This window comes from Python bivittatus, unplaced genomic scaffold (genome assembly GCF_059951505.1).
Source record: "Python bivittatus isolate LINGU-HERP-01145 unplaced genomic scaffold, Pbiv_v1 ctg000160_np1212, whole genome shotgun sequence".
NCBI classification, from domain to species: domain Eukaryota; kingdom Metazoa; phylum Chordata; class Lepidosauria; order Squamata; family Pythonidae; genus Python; species Python bivittatus.
The window spans coordinates 10274039-10289282 of record NW_028277076.1 but is presented as its reverse complement, the minus strand read 5'-3'; the positions used below and the strand labels follow the sequence as shown (position 1 = coordinate 10289282).

The following is a 15244-nucleotide window of genomic DNA, read 5'->3' as shown; positions in this document are numbered from 1 at the left end:
TAACGTGTGAAAAGTGCTCCAGAGCGCAAAATATTTTATTTAAGAATGTACAGTGTCAATTCTAACATTTAGGACAGAGAGCGGCTCTCTGGGTGGAGGAAACCTGGAAGTGAAAAATGCTCGGCGGCGGTTGACGTGGAGAAACTCGGGAGAGCCAGAGGTCTAAAGGGACAAACCAGACATTCAGGACGACTGGATGAGAGGCCACCAGCTGTTGAGACAAGTTCTGCCTCTTTTACAACTCTTCACCTACAACAATCCTTGGAAATGTGTTTAAGGTTCTCCAGAACCCAGATATAGAGAATTAAGCCACGGAGAGTGGAGCATCCATGTTAAAAAAAATACCCTCTGCATTCCTTGAACTCGTACTGATCTTGTGAACTGGCTTTATCAACCACTGCACCAACATTTAGTTCCCTCCTGTCACTGTTCAGGCTTGTTACAAATGTTAGCAAAACCTTTGGATAGTTTTGGGGATTTCCTGCAACTCCACCTAAGCCTATTTCACATCTCCGTTGGAGAGGCTTGCTAATTCAGTTAGTAAAGAAGTGATAGTCAGCTAATTATGAGCTCAGCCAATTGGTAATGGAGGAAGTCTGAGACGGAAGAATGAAAACTTCCACACTACGCTTAAAAAATAAAACACTAAGCCCTTTTGAGCTGTTATGGTATTATCTGAGGGATCTGAGTTTCAGAAAGGAGCCATATTGCACTTCAAGAGGAATTATCAGAAAGAGAACAATGCGAAATGCTGTACAAAGAGCTTCTGCTTTGACTCTACAGTTCGCTTTACAAGGAGCCTAAGACGCAAATTACATACACACTAAAGAAAATCCACTTCCAATTAAAACTTAGATTACAGGTCACAGTTTTGTTTTTCCTTTCCCCCATTCATTATACATCTGTCTGCTTATTTGGATCAGCTACAATTCCCTCCCCAAAGGTTGGGGGTGAGGGAAGGTCGATAGGAGAAGAAAATCCCCGCCAATTCTTTTAATGTGCCAGATAAGCAATAAACCCAAGTAGTGGTTTATATGCATAAAAACTATGCCCCAATCCCTGTAAGGCCACAAACTGTAATGTTAAAAGGTGACACGGGAGAAGTCCATCATAGATGGAGTAGCTGGATTTTAGTAAAGCCAAGGGGGAAAAGACAGCCCCCTGGCCTTCGGTTTGTCTCCTATTTCAGACAGCCACAACTGCATTCCTGTAGGTTGATCACTCCCTCTGAAGTTTGACCACTCCAGCCAGCTTTTAGGTAACCAGGAGCATTTGGTAATCAACGTCACCCAGTTTCCACGGAGAAGCCACCCAAATTGATTCTCAATTTGAGAAAGGGCACTGGTACCCCATGGCATCTTTTGGGAATCCATGTGCAATGGCCCAGTTGAGAGACTGAATGGATGCTATTTTAAGGTGGGGTATTTTCTCTGCCCAATTCTGCCAAGTCGTGAGCTAGCTGGAACTGCAGCAGACTGAAAAGACAAGAAGACATTTTTCCATCAATTTCCTAATTGCACAGCCTGAAACAAAAAACCCTGCAAACACAACTTCTATTGTCTGAAATATACAGAAATGCTTCCTTTAGGTTACATTTAACACAAAGCAAAGGTAATCCAAATTCTGTTCCGAACCAAATTCCAATTCTCAAAGCTCAGAGGCAAGAATATTCCCAGCAAGTCCATGGCTGAAGCAAGATTTTTTTGCCTCCAAAGCCACCCAAAGGATTTAATACAAGTTGGAGCACATCCTTGCTCATTATGCAAAGCATTGCGGGGGTGGGGCGGGGGTGTCTATGCAAAGCCAGTTTTGCGGCACTCCCATTTGAGGGGCCTTGTTGATAGGAGGAAGAATGCTGTACCTGTGCAAACTGAGAAGGATTGTAGAACTGGACAGTGCCAGTCGGGGGATCTCCAGAAGATGCCTAAACAAAGCAAGGAGACAGTTTTCCATTACTTGAGATGCTAGAAAGTCAGACTGGCTTGCCTTGTATGCTTGACAGACAGGGCTTCCACAATACTGCAGCAGAGTATTACACACAAATGCCAAAACAGAAAGGACAACCCACCTGCCCCCAACTCTCAGGGAAGCTTCCATGTTACCACCAGAGCAGCAGTGCAGGCTGTCACAGAACAAAGGCACATGCACGAACCTGAAAAGGCTCATTTGGGACAGAGGGGGAGCGTCACTGTAGACATGCAAGAGGAGCAGCAAAACGGTTAGCTGTGCCAAATGCTTGAAGAACGCCCCACTGGTTGGGGGAGCAAGCCACGAGGCTGCCTGGAGGGCCATGTGGGGTGTATCCCCCCTCATTGCTTCCAAGGGAGCCCCAAAGATGGATGTGTACAAAGATGAAGCACTTGGTTCCTTCTGACAGGACCTAGGAGAGAGGCCTGTGATTCTAGGTAGTCCAAGGCTCCAGAAGGGACCTGCTTGGAGGGCTTCAGAGAGCTTCCGTCCATTTAGATTCATAAATCCCATAAATCAAGCTGAGGCCGAGCACTTCTGACTGGCCTCTGAACGCCTGCTGGAACAGCCGTCTTAAAATGCTGGTCATTTTCTCACAGCATCAAGGGTGTTCCCCAACCAGGTCTATCTCTGTCTGAGTATGCGTCTAGGTGAAGGAGGAGAAGAATGTTGCAAAGCAGAATAACTTATCCTTTGGAAAAGGCATGATCTACATTCAGCAAAACATTACTTTTTATACAGATTTCAAAGGGGAGCACAAAGTTTTCACCGAGCATTTTCCAACAAAAATTTGGGCTCTGCTATTGGGCCTTTTATGCTGTTGAAACCACATTATTTGCAACTTTTTCCATTCTGGTGGTTTTATTCATTCAAACAATAGAACAGTTGTGAACTTTTGTGTTGTATTTATCTTATGCTTTCACTATAAAATACTTGTCTTGAGTATTTTGAACAAAACATAATTTTAAACAGAGTGGGTAATTTGTAAGGCACAAGTGGCCCCTGGAGCCCTTTTCTGCAACCTCCCCCATCTCCCTGCTGACAGAGGTGCTGTTTCTTGCCAACACTCAGATTAAAAAATGACACAGTAGGCTTCACACGTCTAAAACACCCCGCAAATCCAATTCCCTCCAAAGCAGCCCCATAAATTCCAGCCCCGCACACTTCCATGGCATCACAGCAGTGCCAGACTCGCTGTGCCAAAAAAACAGCCCTCCAGAAACGCTGCAGGCGCACAGCCTCTGAAAGGGCACCCATTCTGGCCCAAAGAAGCAAGTTCATATTTTAGGAGAATTAATAGTTATTATGCTATTTTGGATTCTCACAGGCCTAACATTTAAAGACTTGCCCTTCTCTAATTATGGTGGAGTGGGGTAGCCTCCGGGTGGGGAACCTCTACAGCCCCCTCCCTGAGTGGGTAGGGGCAGAACCTTTCTTTTTCTTGGAGTGAGGTTTAAGGAGTGAGATAAAAGCTTCAAGGCACCTATTTCACACCTCCCTAATCAAAAAAGTGAACATTTCAACCCAGATCCCTCCAGAGATGTCACAGGGTCATTGGCCCTACCTCCTGTGGCTCCTAAGACCAATTTCTCACCTCGTCCTGTGGCATTTAAAGTAGTAAAATGTGCTCACGGGCTCACACACAGCACACTTAAACCAGAGTCATGCTATCCAAAGCCAATGAGCCATATTCTGGTTTAATCCAATGGCCTGGTTCACATAACGCATAAAGGCAACGGCTTCGTTTACACCGAACCACATCCTGATTAAGCATTTTGTTTCTTCAACCTCTACTGTTTTTTAGTTGCTATCTAGTTCCAGACTGGCTGAACAAAATCCCTGCCCGAAGCCTTTTTTTGGCCAGGGACTAAGAACCCTGCACTGTGGAAAAACAATCGTGTTTCCCCAGCCAAGGAGGAGTGACTCAAAAAGAGGCAGGGATGGCTATGTGAGTCTACTCAGTTTCCCTGAGGACCTGCTTTGAGGGCCAGAAGGCTTCATCTTTATGGTGACAGGTTAGTTTGATGAAATGCAAGTTGGAGAAGATGCATGGAGGCAGAATTAGAACAAGATATGATGGGAGAGTGGGAAAAGGAGCAGGAAAATTGAAGAGGAGGACGGCCAGCCCAAGGTACCTGATTTAAATGCTGGCTGACTTCACGGGATAATGAACTCATTGAACTAGAGCGCGAAAGCTACAAAACAGCAAAGACACACAACACACAAAAAAGGAATCAAAGTCACCATGCAAGTCGCTGCCTGCAACTCTCTGCTATGCTTGTTCATATCAAAGGGGGAGGAGGGAAGGGTCCCAGGGCCAAAGGTTAAATGATACGAATCGCTAAATGCAAGTTAGCTGTTGTTTTTTTTAAGGCACTTTCTGGGTTATCAACATCTCAGATGCAACCAGTCAAGGCCTTGGGTTGGATTTGTAACAGTCTAGCATTTTCGTGGCATTTAACATAAGTCAAACTCATGCACAAAAAAATGTTAAGCAGAGGAATGAAAGTTACTGGGCACGACAGACTTCCTCAGAAGAGGCAAACGTATCTTTGGTTAAGATTTCCCAGATACAAATTGCGAGGCCAAACCTGGTGACTTCCCATTATTGTCCAGTTACCTCCTTCAGGTTCCACTCTTCCTGCTTCCAACCACAATTAGCCCCTGAGCTTGTTACCTGCTATTCTCTGCTGCAAAGTTGGGCCTAGAATGATCTGGCACGTGCCCCACAGGCTATGAGTAGCTAACCTGACAAGGCACGCCTACCTCTCCAGACTGGGCGTCCCCCGGATTAGACGCAGGAAGCTCGGTGCCAGGTGGAAATGCGGTAGAATTTAAATACTGAAAGACAAAAGAAGGAAGCCATAAACAGCCTGAGCCGTGGAAATGCAGTGAAGACCCAAGGGAATCCAGTTTCAATTATCAATTAGCACAAGCACAAGCATTTTATAAAATCCAAAATACCCAAGTTTTTGTTAAAGGTCTCCATCAAGGGGAGAGGTAAGAGAGGAATCAGTGCAATAATTAACACTTATATATTCCTTTTTACTCACATACCCTTCACCCCTTTTTGCCGTTCTCTTTGCTGTTCAACCCACTGCCCGCCGGCAACACTCTTTCATTCTCATCCGCCACCCAAATTCTTAGCCACTGGGACTTCTAAGAGAGTGAGTGGGGCCTTTTCAGCCAGCTGCTGCATTCAAAGGCTCTGGGGCCACAGTCTCTAAAAGGCAAGAGCATTTGCAACTCCAACTTACTGGAACTTCTCTGGCCGACTCAGGGATGGCGTTGTTCCCTGGTGCCGCCTGATCTTGTGCAACTCCGCCCTCCGGCAGCGTCTGCTCTTCAGGAACTGTATGAAGAGGGCACAGGTTTCACAAAAAGAACACGCTCTCCATCCCTTCTGTTATGGGCATCTGCATAGCATTTCAATGGAGAAGTCGCCAAGGCTGAAGAGGGCAACCTCCACCATGGCGGCCTCCAGCTGGCTTAGGGGAAACTAGTGTTTTCAAGTTAAAGATGTTCCTGTTATTTTGAATTGTATTCCAAAATTGTGGAATCTGATTGGTTTTGAGGACTATTGGTTATTTCAGACATACAGAACAGAATTATACAGAAAGACTGGAAATGTATTATTACCCTGGATATCAAAGATTGGGTTCAAGAAATGTTGTAATCCATTTTCAAAAGGCATTTTTCTACTAATCAAAATCTGACACACTATGTTCTTTTTGGCATAGATTTCATATTATTTTATAAGAATAGGCAATTTTTACACACAATTTGGTTCATTGTTATGACATGATTAAATGAATATGTGATACATTTAGGTGATTTTTATGAATTTAATATGTTAATTTTAGGGTTCTTTTCTGTTTAATATCTTAATTCTTTCTTTTTGTTGGTTACAATTTCATAACAAATTAACTTGTTGGATATAGCTGTTTTTAAATTTCGTTTTTGTATATTTCTCTTTTAAAAGTTGCAATATTTTTTAAACAAATTGATGTCTAAGAAGTCTAAAAGGCAGACTGCTCACAGAGCTGGAGAGAAATAGGCTGGGAAAAACCCAGAATTGTGTATCTCTCAAGAATAGCCTTTTGGCTTACACTCACCAAGAGCTGCTCTTTGCTTTTACTGGTGGTTACTACACAACTATCGCTGGTCAGAATCCTTTGAAACATATTTTTCTTCAGCAAGAAAAAATGGCCATGTTGTTTAAGCATTACACCAAGTGTTCAGAAAATTGAGAATTCAAAAAGAGCCACTGTTTTCACAAATAATCTAAACAGAATATTTATAATATGTATCTAAGCTATTCAGTAAGAGGCAGTTTATCTAAAACCTGTGCCAATTCATTAAATTTCAATCTTATCTTTTCCGCACAATGGCTGTGCAACTAATATCAACCAAAAGCTCCCCCCCCCTTCTTAGAAAGGGAAGCAGAAGAAGCAACAGCCAGGAAGGAAGGGAGGCAGCGCGGCTCTTGCCTGCCACCTTCTCACCTGCCTTTAATACTCACCTGAGTTGGGTACAAACAAGTTTCCGGGGATGGGCATCGGGGCCAAGGGAGCAAAAAGGTCGGCAGGAGCCGGAGCAGCAACGGGGGACTTGGCTTTGCTTGTGTTCAGGATGTCCACGTAGCGAGCTTTACTTCCCGCTGCGAAGAGGCAAGGAGGGGAAAAAGGCTTATTCCAGAGACTGAGAAGCAGAGGAGGAACAAGGGCACAGCTTCCCAGTTGCTTGCAGTCAGGACGGCAAGGGCCCCGTCACCTGCTGCTGGGCCAGACCAGGTCACAAAGCTCTCAGGCAGAGCCAGAAAAACAGCTTCTCACTAACAAAACAGGCTAATTAAGACAACGTTTTGCACTGGGTGGCTCTAGAACACGGTTCTGCTTCCCCTCCTTGGCTATTTCCATGTGTGTGGACTTCAACTCCCAGAATTCTCATTAACAGCTGTGCTGGCTGTAGAATTCTGGGATGTGAAGTCCACATACCTGGAAACGGTCAAGGATAGGAATCACTGCCCTAGAACCTCTTTTCCGAATATAAGTTCCTTCTGGGAGGGTTCCTCATGACTTGTGGGGGCGGGGTCACAATCAGCATATGTGGCATTGCTGCATATTTTGGCTTCGAGATCCAGGATTGCATTTCACTTTTTTTCCCCCTGGAAAAGAGGTGAAATGCAATCCTGGATCTCGAAGCCAAAATATGCAGCAATGCCACATATGCTGATTGTGACCCCGCCCCCACAAGTCATGAGGAACCCTCCCAGAAGGAACTTATATTCCAACACACCTGGAGGGCACCAAAGCAAAGGTGAGATAGACCTTATTGTCAGACCCACAAAGCTAATCTGGAGCCATGGGCATGTGCTCGAGGCTCAGGAAGACCTCCTGCCAGAGTCCCACTTTCTCCCACTGACCCACAATTCCACAGAACTACATCATACATCCATTTTGTTTTCCCTTACACACACAGCACAGGGGTTCCCGACCTTTGGGGGCTAATGGACACATACACAAAGCTGAACATATTATGGTCATTCTGCAAATGGCGCCCTGCTACGATCTAATGACTAGAAAGCAAATGGTGAGGTTGTGCTGCATGTATTGATTTATTCCAAAGAACGCCTGACATAACACATCAACTCCTGAAACTTCTCGAGATGTTCTCAAACCAACACCTATCTTCCCTCTCTGCCTGCAACCTGAACAAGCCACTGTCAGTCAATGAAGGGATTGTGAAGCTGGACAGATGACGGACCCACTGATTGTAAGGTAATTCACAGGCAACCATTGGCTCCCACCATCTCTAAGGTTCAAGATAAGTTTCCCAACTGTGTAGGTACCTGCTCTCCTGGAGAACATGTTGACGGAGGCGTTGGGTGGTCCTATTAGTCCAGAGGGAACAGCCTGAGGAAATCCTGTGGGAGGAGGTGGAGGGGGTTTGCTCTAAAAGGGGAAAAAAACAGCCCTTGAAGTCCAAATCTCTTGACTGACACTTTCCCTTTCCTAACACAGTTCTCTGTTGGGCCTTGTTTATGTTTGGTGCTGGACTGCAACAACCCACGAGGCGGCTTTCGCAACAGCCTCTCAGGAATGGGCAGTTCTGCAGAGAGAACCTCAGAGACAAAGGAATGGAAAAAGCAAACAGCTAGAATACCAAAGAAGGTAGAAGACCATTCCTAGAGATGCAGCTGCTTCCCCACTCTTTGACAATGCTGGGGCGGGGGGAGCAAGAGCAAAAAGGGACTTGGAGAATGATGAGCACTATGCTCTTCTCTTCGGTGATCCATGATGGCCCAACAGCTTGAATGCTGATATTCCTCTCTGAAGCTGACACAACACTTACCTCCTCTTCAGGTTCATCTAAGTTGACCCACCGCTGTTTCTTTTCATCCCAAACGATCTGCAGATTGGCAAGAGAATGAAAGACACCACAGGCAAGTTAAGCCCCCCACTGCTTTGAAGACAAGCCACATCCAGCTAGCTAAATTTGTTATGTGTTTTTTCTATTTAAAGATATTTTTATTGTTAGAATAATGAAATATAAAAGAAAAAAATCTACATTAGATAGTAGAATAAAACAGAAATAAACTACTAAGCAGAAGTAAAAACATTATGGAAAACTTTCTACTGACACAATTCTCAAAATTCCCTTCCATTTGTTTCTCCAACCTCTGACCCCAACTTAGATATACTTTACACTGAAGATTACTGCTGTACCTATTTAAGTCCTTTCATCTATTATTTTTATTGCTCTCATAACCTTTTTCCTAGAAACCATATTGCAATGTCTAAATTTTCCTTGCTGTGTAATGTGTAGTATATAAGGGAGCAATTCTGGCTTAAATCTGGTTAGACTTTTTTCCTACTCCATATAAATTGGTTGACTGTTCTTTGCCAATCCTGAAAGGTTTTGTCTGAGGTTGGAATTGGTGCCATTTGAAATAAAAAGTTTGTAAAAATAAAAATGTGTCTTGTTTTTAAAGGTCCCAAGGTCAAATGCTACAAGATTTTATGAACAAATCCTGGATTGAATATTAAAAGGAAGAAAATAATGCCCAGGTATACTAGTGGGGGCTGAAGGACAGTTGTCTTACCGACTTGTTCTTATCATCAGGAAGATGAGCTTCGTTTTTGCTTTTCCCCATCAGCCACCCAAACCAGGTACCACCGCCCTGAAAACAAATAATTAACTTCACTTATTTCTTCCCATATCTGGTTGGTGCAAATGTAGAAACAGTCAAAGTGTTTCATTCATGCGGTGCTTACAATGCTTTATCCACAGGAAAGACAGCACGAATCTTATACTCTAGAGCAGGGGTTGGCAAACTATGTCCCATGGGACAAATCTGGTACCACCTGTTTGGTATGGCCCATGAGCTAAGAATGGGCAGGTGGTTGGAAGATTGCCAAGCCTGAGCCTCAGCTGAACTCCTGGGGCGACATCCTGGGAGACGACCTATTAGCAGCATCTTTGTTCTTTGGGTTGCAGACCTGCCAGCCATGCCCACGGAGGCAAAGGAGGGGCAGGATCTGGCCCTTTACTGAAAAGGTTGCCAATCCCTGATCTAAAGGACAAGAAAGGCTATATCCCCATGATTGCGCAAGAGAGTTTCAGCATGGCAGGGTTCTCCAGAAGCGAGCCCTTGGTGGCCACGAAGAGCAAGCCTGGCCACAATCCACCACGTTAATCTGCTTCAAGAGTCAATGGCCCTCAGCCATACTAGTCTCTGTGCTTTGGGTCAAACGTGGAACTACTAATGAGGCATGAAGCAAATCTTAGTTGGCAAGTGAATGAGAGGATGGGTTCATGAATCATGCTTAGCCATCTTTGCTGAACAGTAAATAAATAAACATTTACTTGTTTACGGTGGTGATAGAAAGCTGGTAAATGTTTCAGAACTATCCATAAACCTGCAGTACTGTGACCTATAATGGAGCTTCCTCTGAGTCCTATTAATTCTGGATAGAGAACACACTAAGCAGTGAAAAAAACAAGTTCAATAAAGACATGACACTGTACACTGGTTTGGGTAAAGTTTAACCAGATTTTTTAAAAAATCTATTAACAGAGAAGCTCTAAGCAGTGTAAGTCACAGCAGTGAAGGACTGCAGATACTTCTGAAGTCCAAGGTGGAACTTTCTCCCACCACTGTACATATCAAACGGCTAAGTCCACACCATACAGCAAGACAAAATGAAACAGCCTATAATATGGCTTAGTGCAACTTGCTGAGAGCCAGTATGATGTAGTTAAGGAGTTGGACTAGGACCAGGGAGGTCCAGGTTCAAATCCACCCTCAGGCATTGACTAAGGACCAGTCACTCCATCTTCGTCTCACCTCCCTCATAGGACTGTTGTAGAGGGAAAAACTGAAGGAGTGTTAGGTGCACTGCCTTAAGCTCCTGGAAGAAAAGCAGGATACATACATTTGGGACTCCAGCTAGTGGTAAGGAAGGGAGTGGATTCCTAAAATGTTTTTTGGGCGGTGGGGGCGGGGAAGAGGAGACACACAGAGGTAGTTTGAATTGCAGGTGGCCAAAAGTAACCAGTGTGCATCAGAAGGGACAGCTAACAAGGGTTATTTTTAGTGAAGCCCGTGTGAGGAGCAGCACTTTGGAAACAATCTTGACCCAACGAGGCAGCTGAGACTGGGAAGCCCACAGCTGGGAAGGAGATGCCAGCCAAAAGGGGAAAGGAGGTGGCTACCCAGGCCGGTTTGGTACCTTTCTATAGTGCGTGCAGTGTGAACAGTCTGCAATAATATTCTCCTTTAATACAATGTGTTTTTTCCCATTGGGGATTCCAGAGCAATTTCCGACTTTAAGTTTGAAGGAGGAAGAGTTAAGCTTGTGGGGGGAAGAAAGATGGAGGCATCAGGCAAGTTCAACCGAGGCATTTGCGCAGAGCTGGGAACAGAGAACTCTCTCCAGTAAGAGCAGAGGTATTTCTGCTGAGCCTTCACGTTTATGACTCACTTTTCGAGGTGCCAGATCCTTCTTGGCTTCTTTTGGGGTTTTCTTCCCTTCTGGGATTGAGGGTGGGGGCGGAGAAGGCTGCTGGGTGGCAGAATTTCGCCTCTCCCAGCCAACGGAATGCACAGAAGACTCCGAGGTGGTCCGAGACCGCTGCCCCAGGCCCTGTGATTACATGCAATTGAGTTAAGTTTTGACTTTAGGAAGTGACATCTTCAACTGATGCCAAGAGGGAGGGAGGGAGGGAGGGAGGGAGGGAGGGAGGGAGGGAGGGAGGGAGGGAAGGAAGGAAGGAAGGAAGGAAGGAAGGAAGGAAGGAAGGAAGGAAGGAAGGAAGGAAGGAAGGAAGGAAGGAAGGAAGGAAGGAAGGAAGGAGTGCTAATAAGCAAAGGAGATGAGAAGTGGTGATGAAAAGACACAGAAGTGGACAAAAGATTTAGTGGCAGCAAATCAGCTTCAGGGCATACCATGTGGGCCGAAGACTGAGAGGTCGATCTGGATCGTCGGCCTGGGCCCTGGATAGAAACAAAGCCGGCACATGAACAAGGAGCAGAGACTACTTCTGAAGAGTCGTGGCCAGCAGAGTTCCCATTGGCTCCAATCCCAGTGACGGATTTGTCATGTTGCAAGGGAAAAAAAAGAAAGTGCAATCCAGGAACTCATACACGGAATCCTCTTTACTCACCAGACTATTCTGCTCCTGGTCTCTGACCTCCAGATTGAAGGGAGACAAGGATCAAGGTCATTCTTCATGCTCAGGAAACCCGGATCCTGATTCACCAGACCCACTTGCCTTCAGCCTGAGGCTCTGCCTGTGGTGCACATGCCTCAGAGGTAGTCCAAGGCCATCACCAACATTGCAATAGCTTTTCAGGCAAGGTGCAGCTGACCAAGAGCCTCCTTCCGAAGTGCTCACAGAAAGAGAATTCTAGAACCTCTTCAGAATTTCTGCATTCCAGAACCAGGGTGCCCAAGCTAAGCCACAGCACGCAGGGCAGGCTTGGAAACTTCCCACTAGACCTCCGGCACAACGTGGCCGCAAAACGAAGGTCACTAATACGCTTAAAAAGAGAGAAAGAAACTGGCCAATACCATGTTCGCCATCTTCCCATAGAAGTCCTCCTCTCCGGACTTTGGAATCGCCTTCCAAACAGGAGGTTCAGCCACCACTGTGGACATGCAGAGAGAGAGAAAGAGAGAGAGAGAGAGAGAGAGAGAGCGCAGGACAAGTAAGCTTCATGTTCACAAATGAGAGGGAAGAGGCTCCTTCTTGGTTGTTGCGATGCTAAACGGCTTCAGCTAATTAACAGTTCCAAGCTTGCCTATCAAAGGAGACTAATTGATTATTAAAGTCTTTATTGGAAAAGAGAAGTCATCCTTCACTCATCAGCTCCCCAGGAAGAAAAGGGAAATACAGGGAGAGATACATTGAAATCTGGATCTGGAGGTAGTTCCTCTCAGCCACTTCCCATCCACCCAGGTTTCCATATTCCCGTGGCATCCACGTCTTTCCAAGGCAGGGCCTAAAGAGAAAGGACAACACTGGCTATCTGCCCCAGATTTTCGGGATAAACTCTACCTGTCTCTGAGATGGGATTATGTGAGAAACAACATAGAAACAGAAAGCTATTGCAAACGTACTGCAGTTAAGAAGGCTAAAGTTGACTTGCAAATCCCCCTGTCATGAAAATGGGGGAGCTCCATTACAGCCTAGCAGTTGCGCAACTTGAGACTCCAGCCGGCTGGTCTCGAGAGGCAACACAGTACCTGTCCTGGGGGAATTGGTCCCTGGAAGGCCAGAAATACTGGAAGAAGATCAGAGCCAATGCTAAAGAGGGACAGCATCGGGTCCCTCGGGAAGAATTCCATCTGCTAAACAGCAAACTTAATTCGAGTCTTGAGGCATAACCCTTCACGTCTCTCCGTTACGTCCCTGAGAAGGGGAATGCAGACATACCCATGGGGCTCCAGATCCAAGGACTGGTGTCCTCCGAGAATGCAGAGTGGCCAGGCCCATCTAGGAGCCACTCACAACTACCTATAACTATCAATCTGACATGGGACTGCAATTAAAGCTCCGTCCCAGGGCGACCCAGGAATCCAAAGAGAAGCTGCTCTGCTGAATTCCCCAAGGAGAATGAGATCCTAAACACGCTTTCTAAATGGGAGGGCCATTAGGAGAACCTTCTTCTCTCTCTCTCCATGTTGCCTTCCCTAGGAATTTTGCAGAAAAGCTGCAGGCCCTGCAGTGCTCCCCAGCTGTAGCGATGCAGTCCGAGACAGGATCTCTAGGGATGGGACCCAGATTGCATCATCAGGAGTTTGCTAGCTGATCCCTCCCCACTCCTTCAGCCAAGGCAAACCTGCTTCCTGCTGGGTCTGCTCCTGTGTCTGTAGCTCAGAGCTCTGAGCAGGTGGGCCTGCTGACAGCACCGTCGACCCCAAGTACATGGGGTTCTGCTCAGTTCCAAGGGGGCTCAGAAAGCCAGGTCCTGGGCCCACTGAGGGAGGCACTACAGGGTAGAAAGGAACAGCACTGGCAGGCTCCAGTTGGGAAGGTGGGGCCAGAGCCACTGAGCCATCCAGAATGGTCGGAGGAGCTAGAGAAGGATTGAAAGAGAAAGGTGTTTGCATCTCATAATAAGCAAGTGTCCAGACTGACCCTCAGACCCCGATTGTCCCTCTGTTGGACTACAATTCGTACATGAGCAGAAAGGGCCTGGAGGGGCCCTCAGCGGATGCCACCGCTGGCCTCCCAGCAGCCTGTGTCCTTCGCGCAGGCGGTTGTGTGGCCGTAATCCACGGAGCAAGTGGGATGCTTCCCAACAAACAGACAGCCCCCAGATATCTGGCCCAGCTTCCCACAGGGTTGCCTGGTGCCTGGTTCTCTTGAGTTCCATGCTTCTGGTGAAGGGAAGCCTCCCCCAACACACCCACACACCTGAAGGCATCAGCTGGACACTCTGCACGGGATGGACCATGTTGGGGAGCAGGGAGGCCAACAACGGGTTGTTGGAGCTCACTTCTGGGCCACCTCCCAGGCCTTCGTTCTGACTGGCATGGTCAAGCTCTGAGCTTGGTGTGCTGGAGGCATACTGCTGGGGTGTGGAGCGCCCCACGCTGCACCCGAAGGAGCCCTCCTGGAACGAGAGGGACGCCAATAGACACTTTCCCCTGAGAATTAGCCATTGGATGGCACTGCCCAGCCCAAGGCACAACCCCCCGTTGTTATTGCAAGGCATTTGGGAATTGTAGGGCATCTGGAGGGGATGTGCACTGCCCATCAATGAGGACTGAAAGGTGAGGATCACTGTGAGCTTGCTTTTTTATGGCAGAAATCTCACAGGACGATCAAATCAGTGTTCTTGGATGAGATCACAAAAGACGTTGAAATGAGCTGGCCAAAAATCTCATGCAACAGAGCCTACTACTGAAGCAAGGGAAAAATATTTCTCTGCCTCGAAACCTGAGAGCTGTGAGCAATTAACTTAACAGATTCTGCCTAGAGGGCATAAGCAATTTCCTCTGTTCCTAGGGGCCTCTTTACCTTGGCTCCTCACACACAGCTGCTACAGCCCTGCACCTTCTTCTTAACTACGTTAAGAAGTTACGCCACCAGTTCTGGCTCTCTTGCCTCAGGTTGATGGGAGAGGCATTTTACAGAGGATCACCCTGCTGAGTGATCCAAAATTCAGTCATCATCCATGGAGGCTTTGCTGGTCTTGCCTTCTGCCTGAACTCTCTCAGGTAGAAGCCTTGGAGGAGGGGCGGAAATGGTCCTGTCTGTTATCACTAGGATGGTGGGATTACTGACCCTAACCTGCAAAACGCCCGTTATTTGTTTTTATTGATCTGACCACAGCCAACTTTTTACAAGCTACAGAGGAAACATGTCTCAGAGATGTTTCCACAGAGCTTTTAAAAGAGACCTAGGTGGCATCTCTATGCACCTTCTCAGGAGTAATTAGCCCTGAACAGCATGGGACCAATCTGTGTCAACTGGCTGCAAACATCCGAAAGGATGTTAAACTCACCTTAATCTGCCCATCTAAGTGTCGAAGCTGAACTAGCCAGTTAGGCTCAATAAATAATTCCTGCTCAGGCTTCTCTTTTATCTGGGGGTCAAAAAGCCGCAATTGGGAGGAAATCTGTAAAGTGAAGGACAGGAAATAAGTCAGATTGAGACATTCCCCAGCACTGCTCGGTTGATCCTGAAAATGAGAGACTACTGCAGTTGTCTCCGGCCATCCCACTGTCTGCCCAGGTGCTAAGACAGTCTTCCTCTTCTACTT

The 15244-nt window shown here is 46.5% G+C and overlaps 1 protein-coding gene across 2 annotated transcripts in view; it reads right to left on the bottom strand.

The window, feature by feature from the left end:
- Positions 1-7: 7 nt before the first annotated feature.
- SEC16A (SEC16 homolog A, endoplasmic reticulum export factor) overlaps positions 8-15244 on the bottom strand; it is a 39543-nt gene continuing 24306 nt past the window's right edge. Inside the window, exons 18-32 of one of the 2 annotated variants that reach the window (XM_088147214.1) lie at positions 14987-15100; positions 13894-14092; positions 13316-13552; positions 12045-12121; positions 11420-11467; positions 10956-11117; positions 9074-9151; positions 8323-8379; positions 7820-7922; positions 6491-6628; positions 5226-5320; positions 4735-4809; positions 4104-4163; positions 1862-1924; positions 8-1475 (exon numbers count right to left, since the gene is read on the bottom strand). In XM_088147214.1, coding sequence (XP_088003340.1) covers positions 1407-1475; positions 1862-1924; positions 4104-4163; positions 4735-4809; positions 5226-5320; positions 6491-6628; positions 7820-7922; positions 8323-8379; positions 9074-9151; positions 10956-11117; positions 11420-11467; positions 12045-12121; positions 13316-13552; positions 13894-14092; positions 14987-15100 — 1575 coding nt within the window. In that variant the 3' untranslated portion in view covers positions 8-1406. The remainder of the gene's footprint in view (positions 1476-1861; positions 1925-4103; positions 4164-4734; positions 4810-5225; positions 5321-6490; positions 6629-7819; positions 7923-8322; positions 8380-9073; positions 9152-10955; positions 11118-11419; positions 11468-12044; positions 12122-13315; positions 13553-13893; positions 14093-14986; positions 15101-15244) is intronic. The other variant, XM_088147215.1, reaches the window with a different exon arrangement.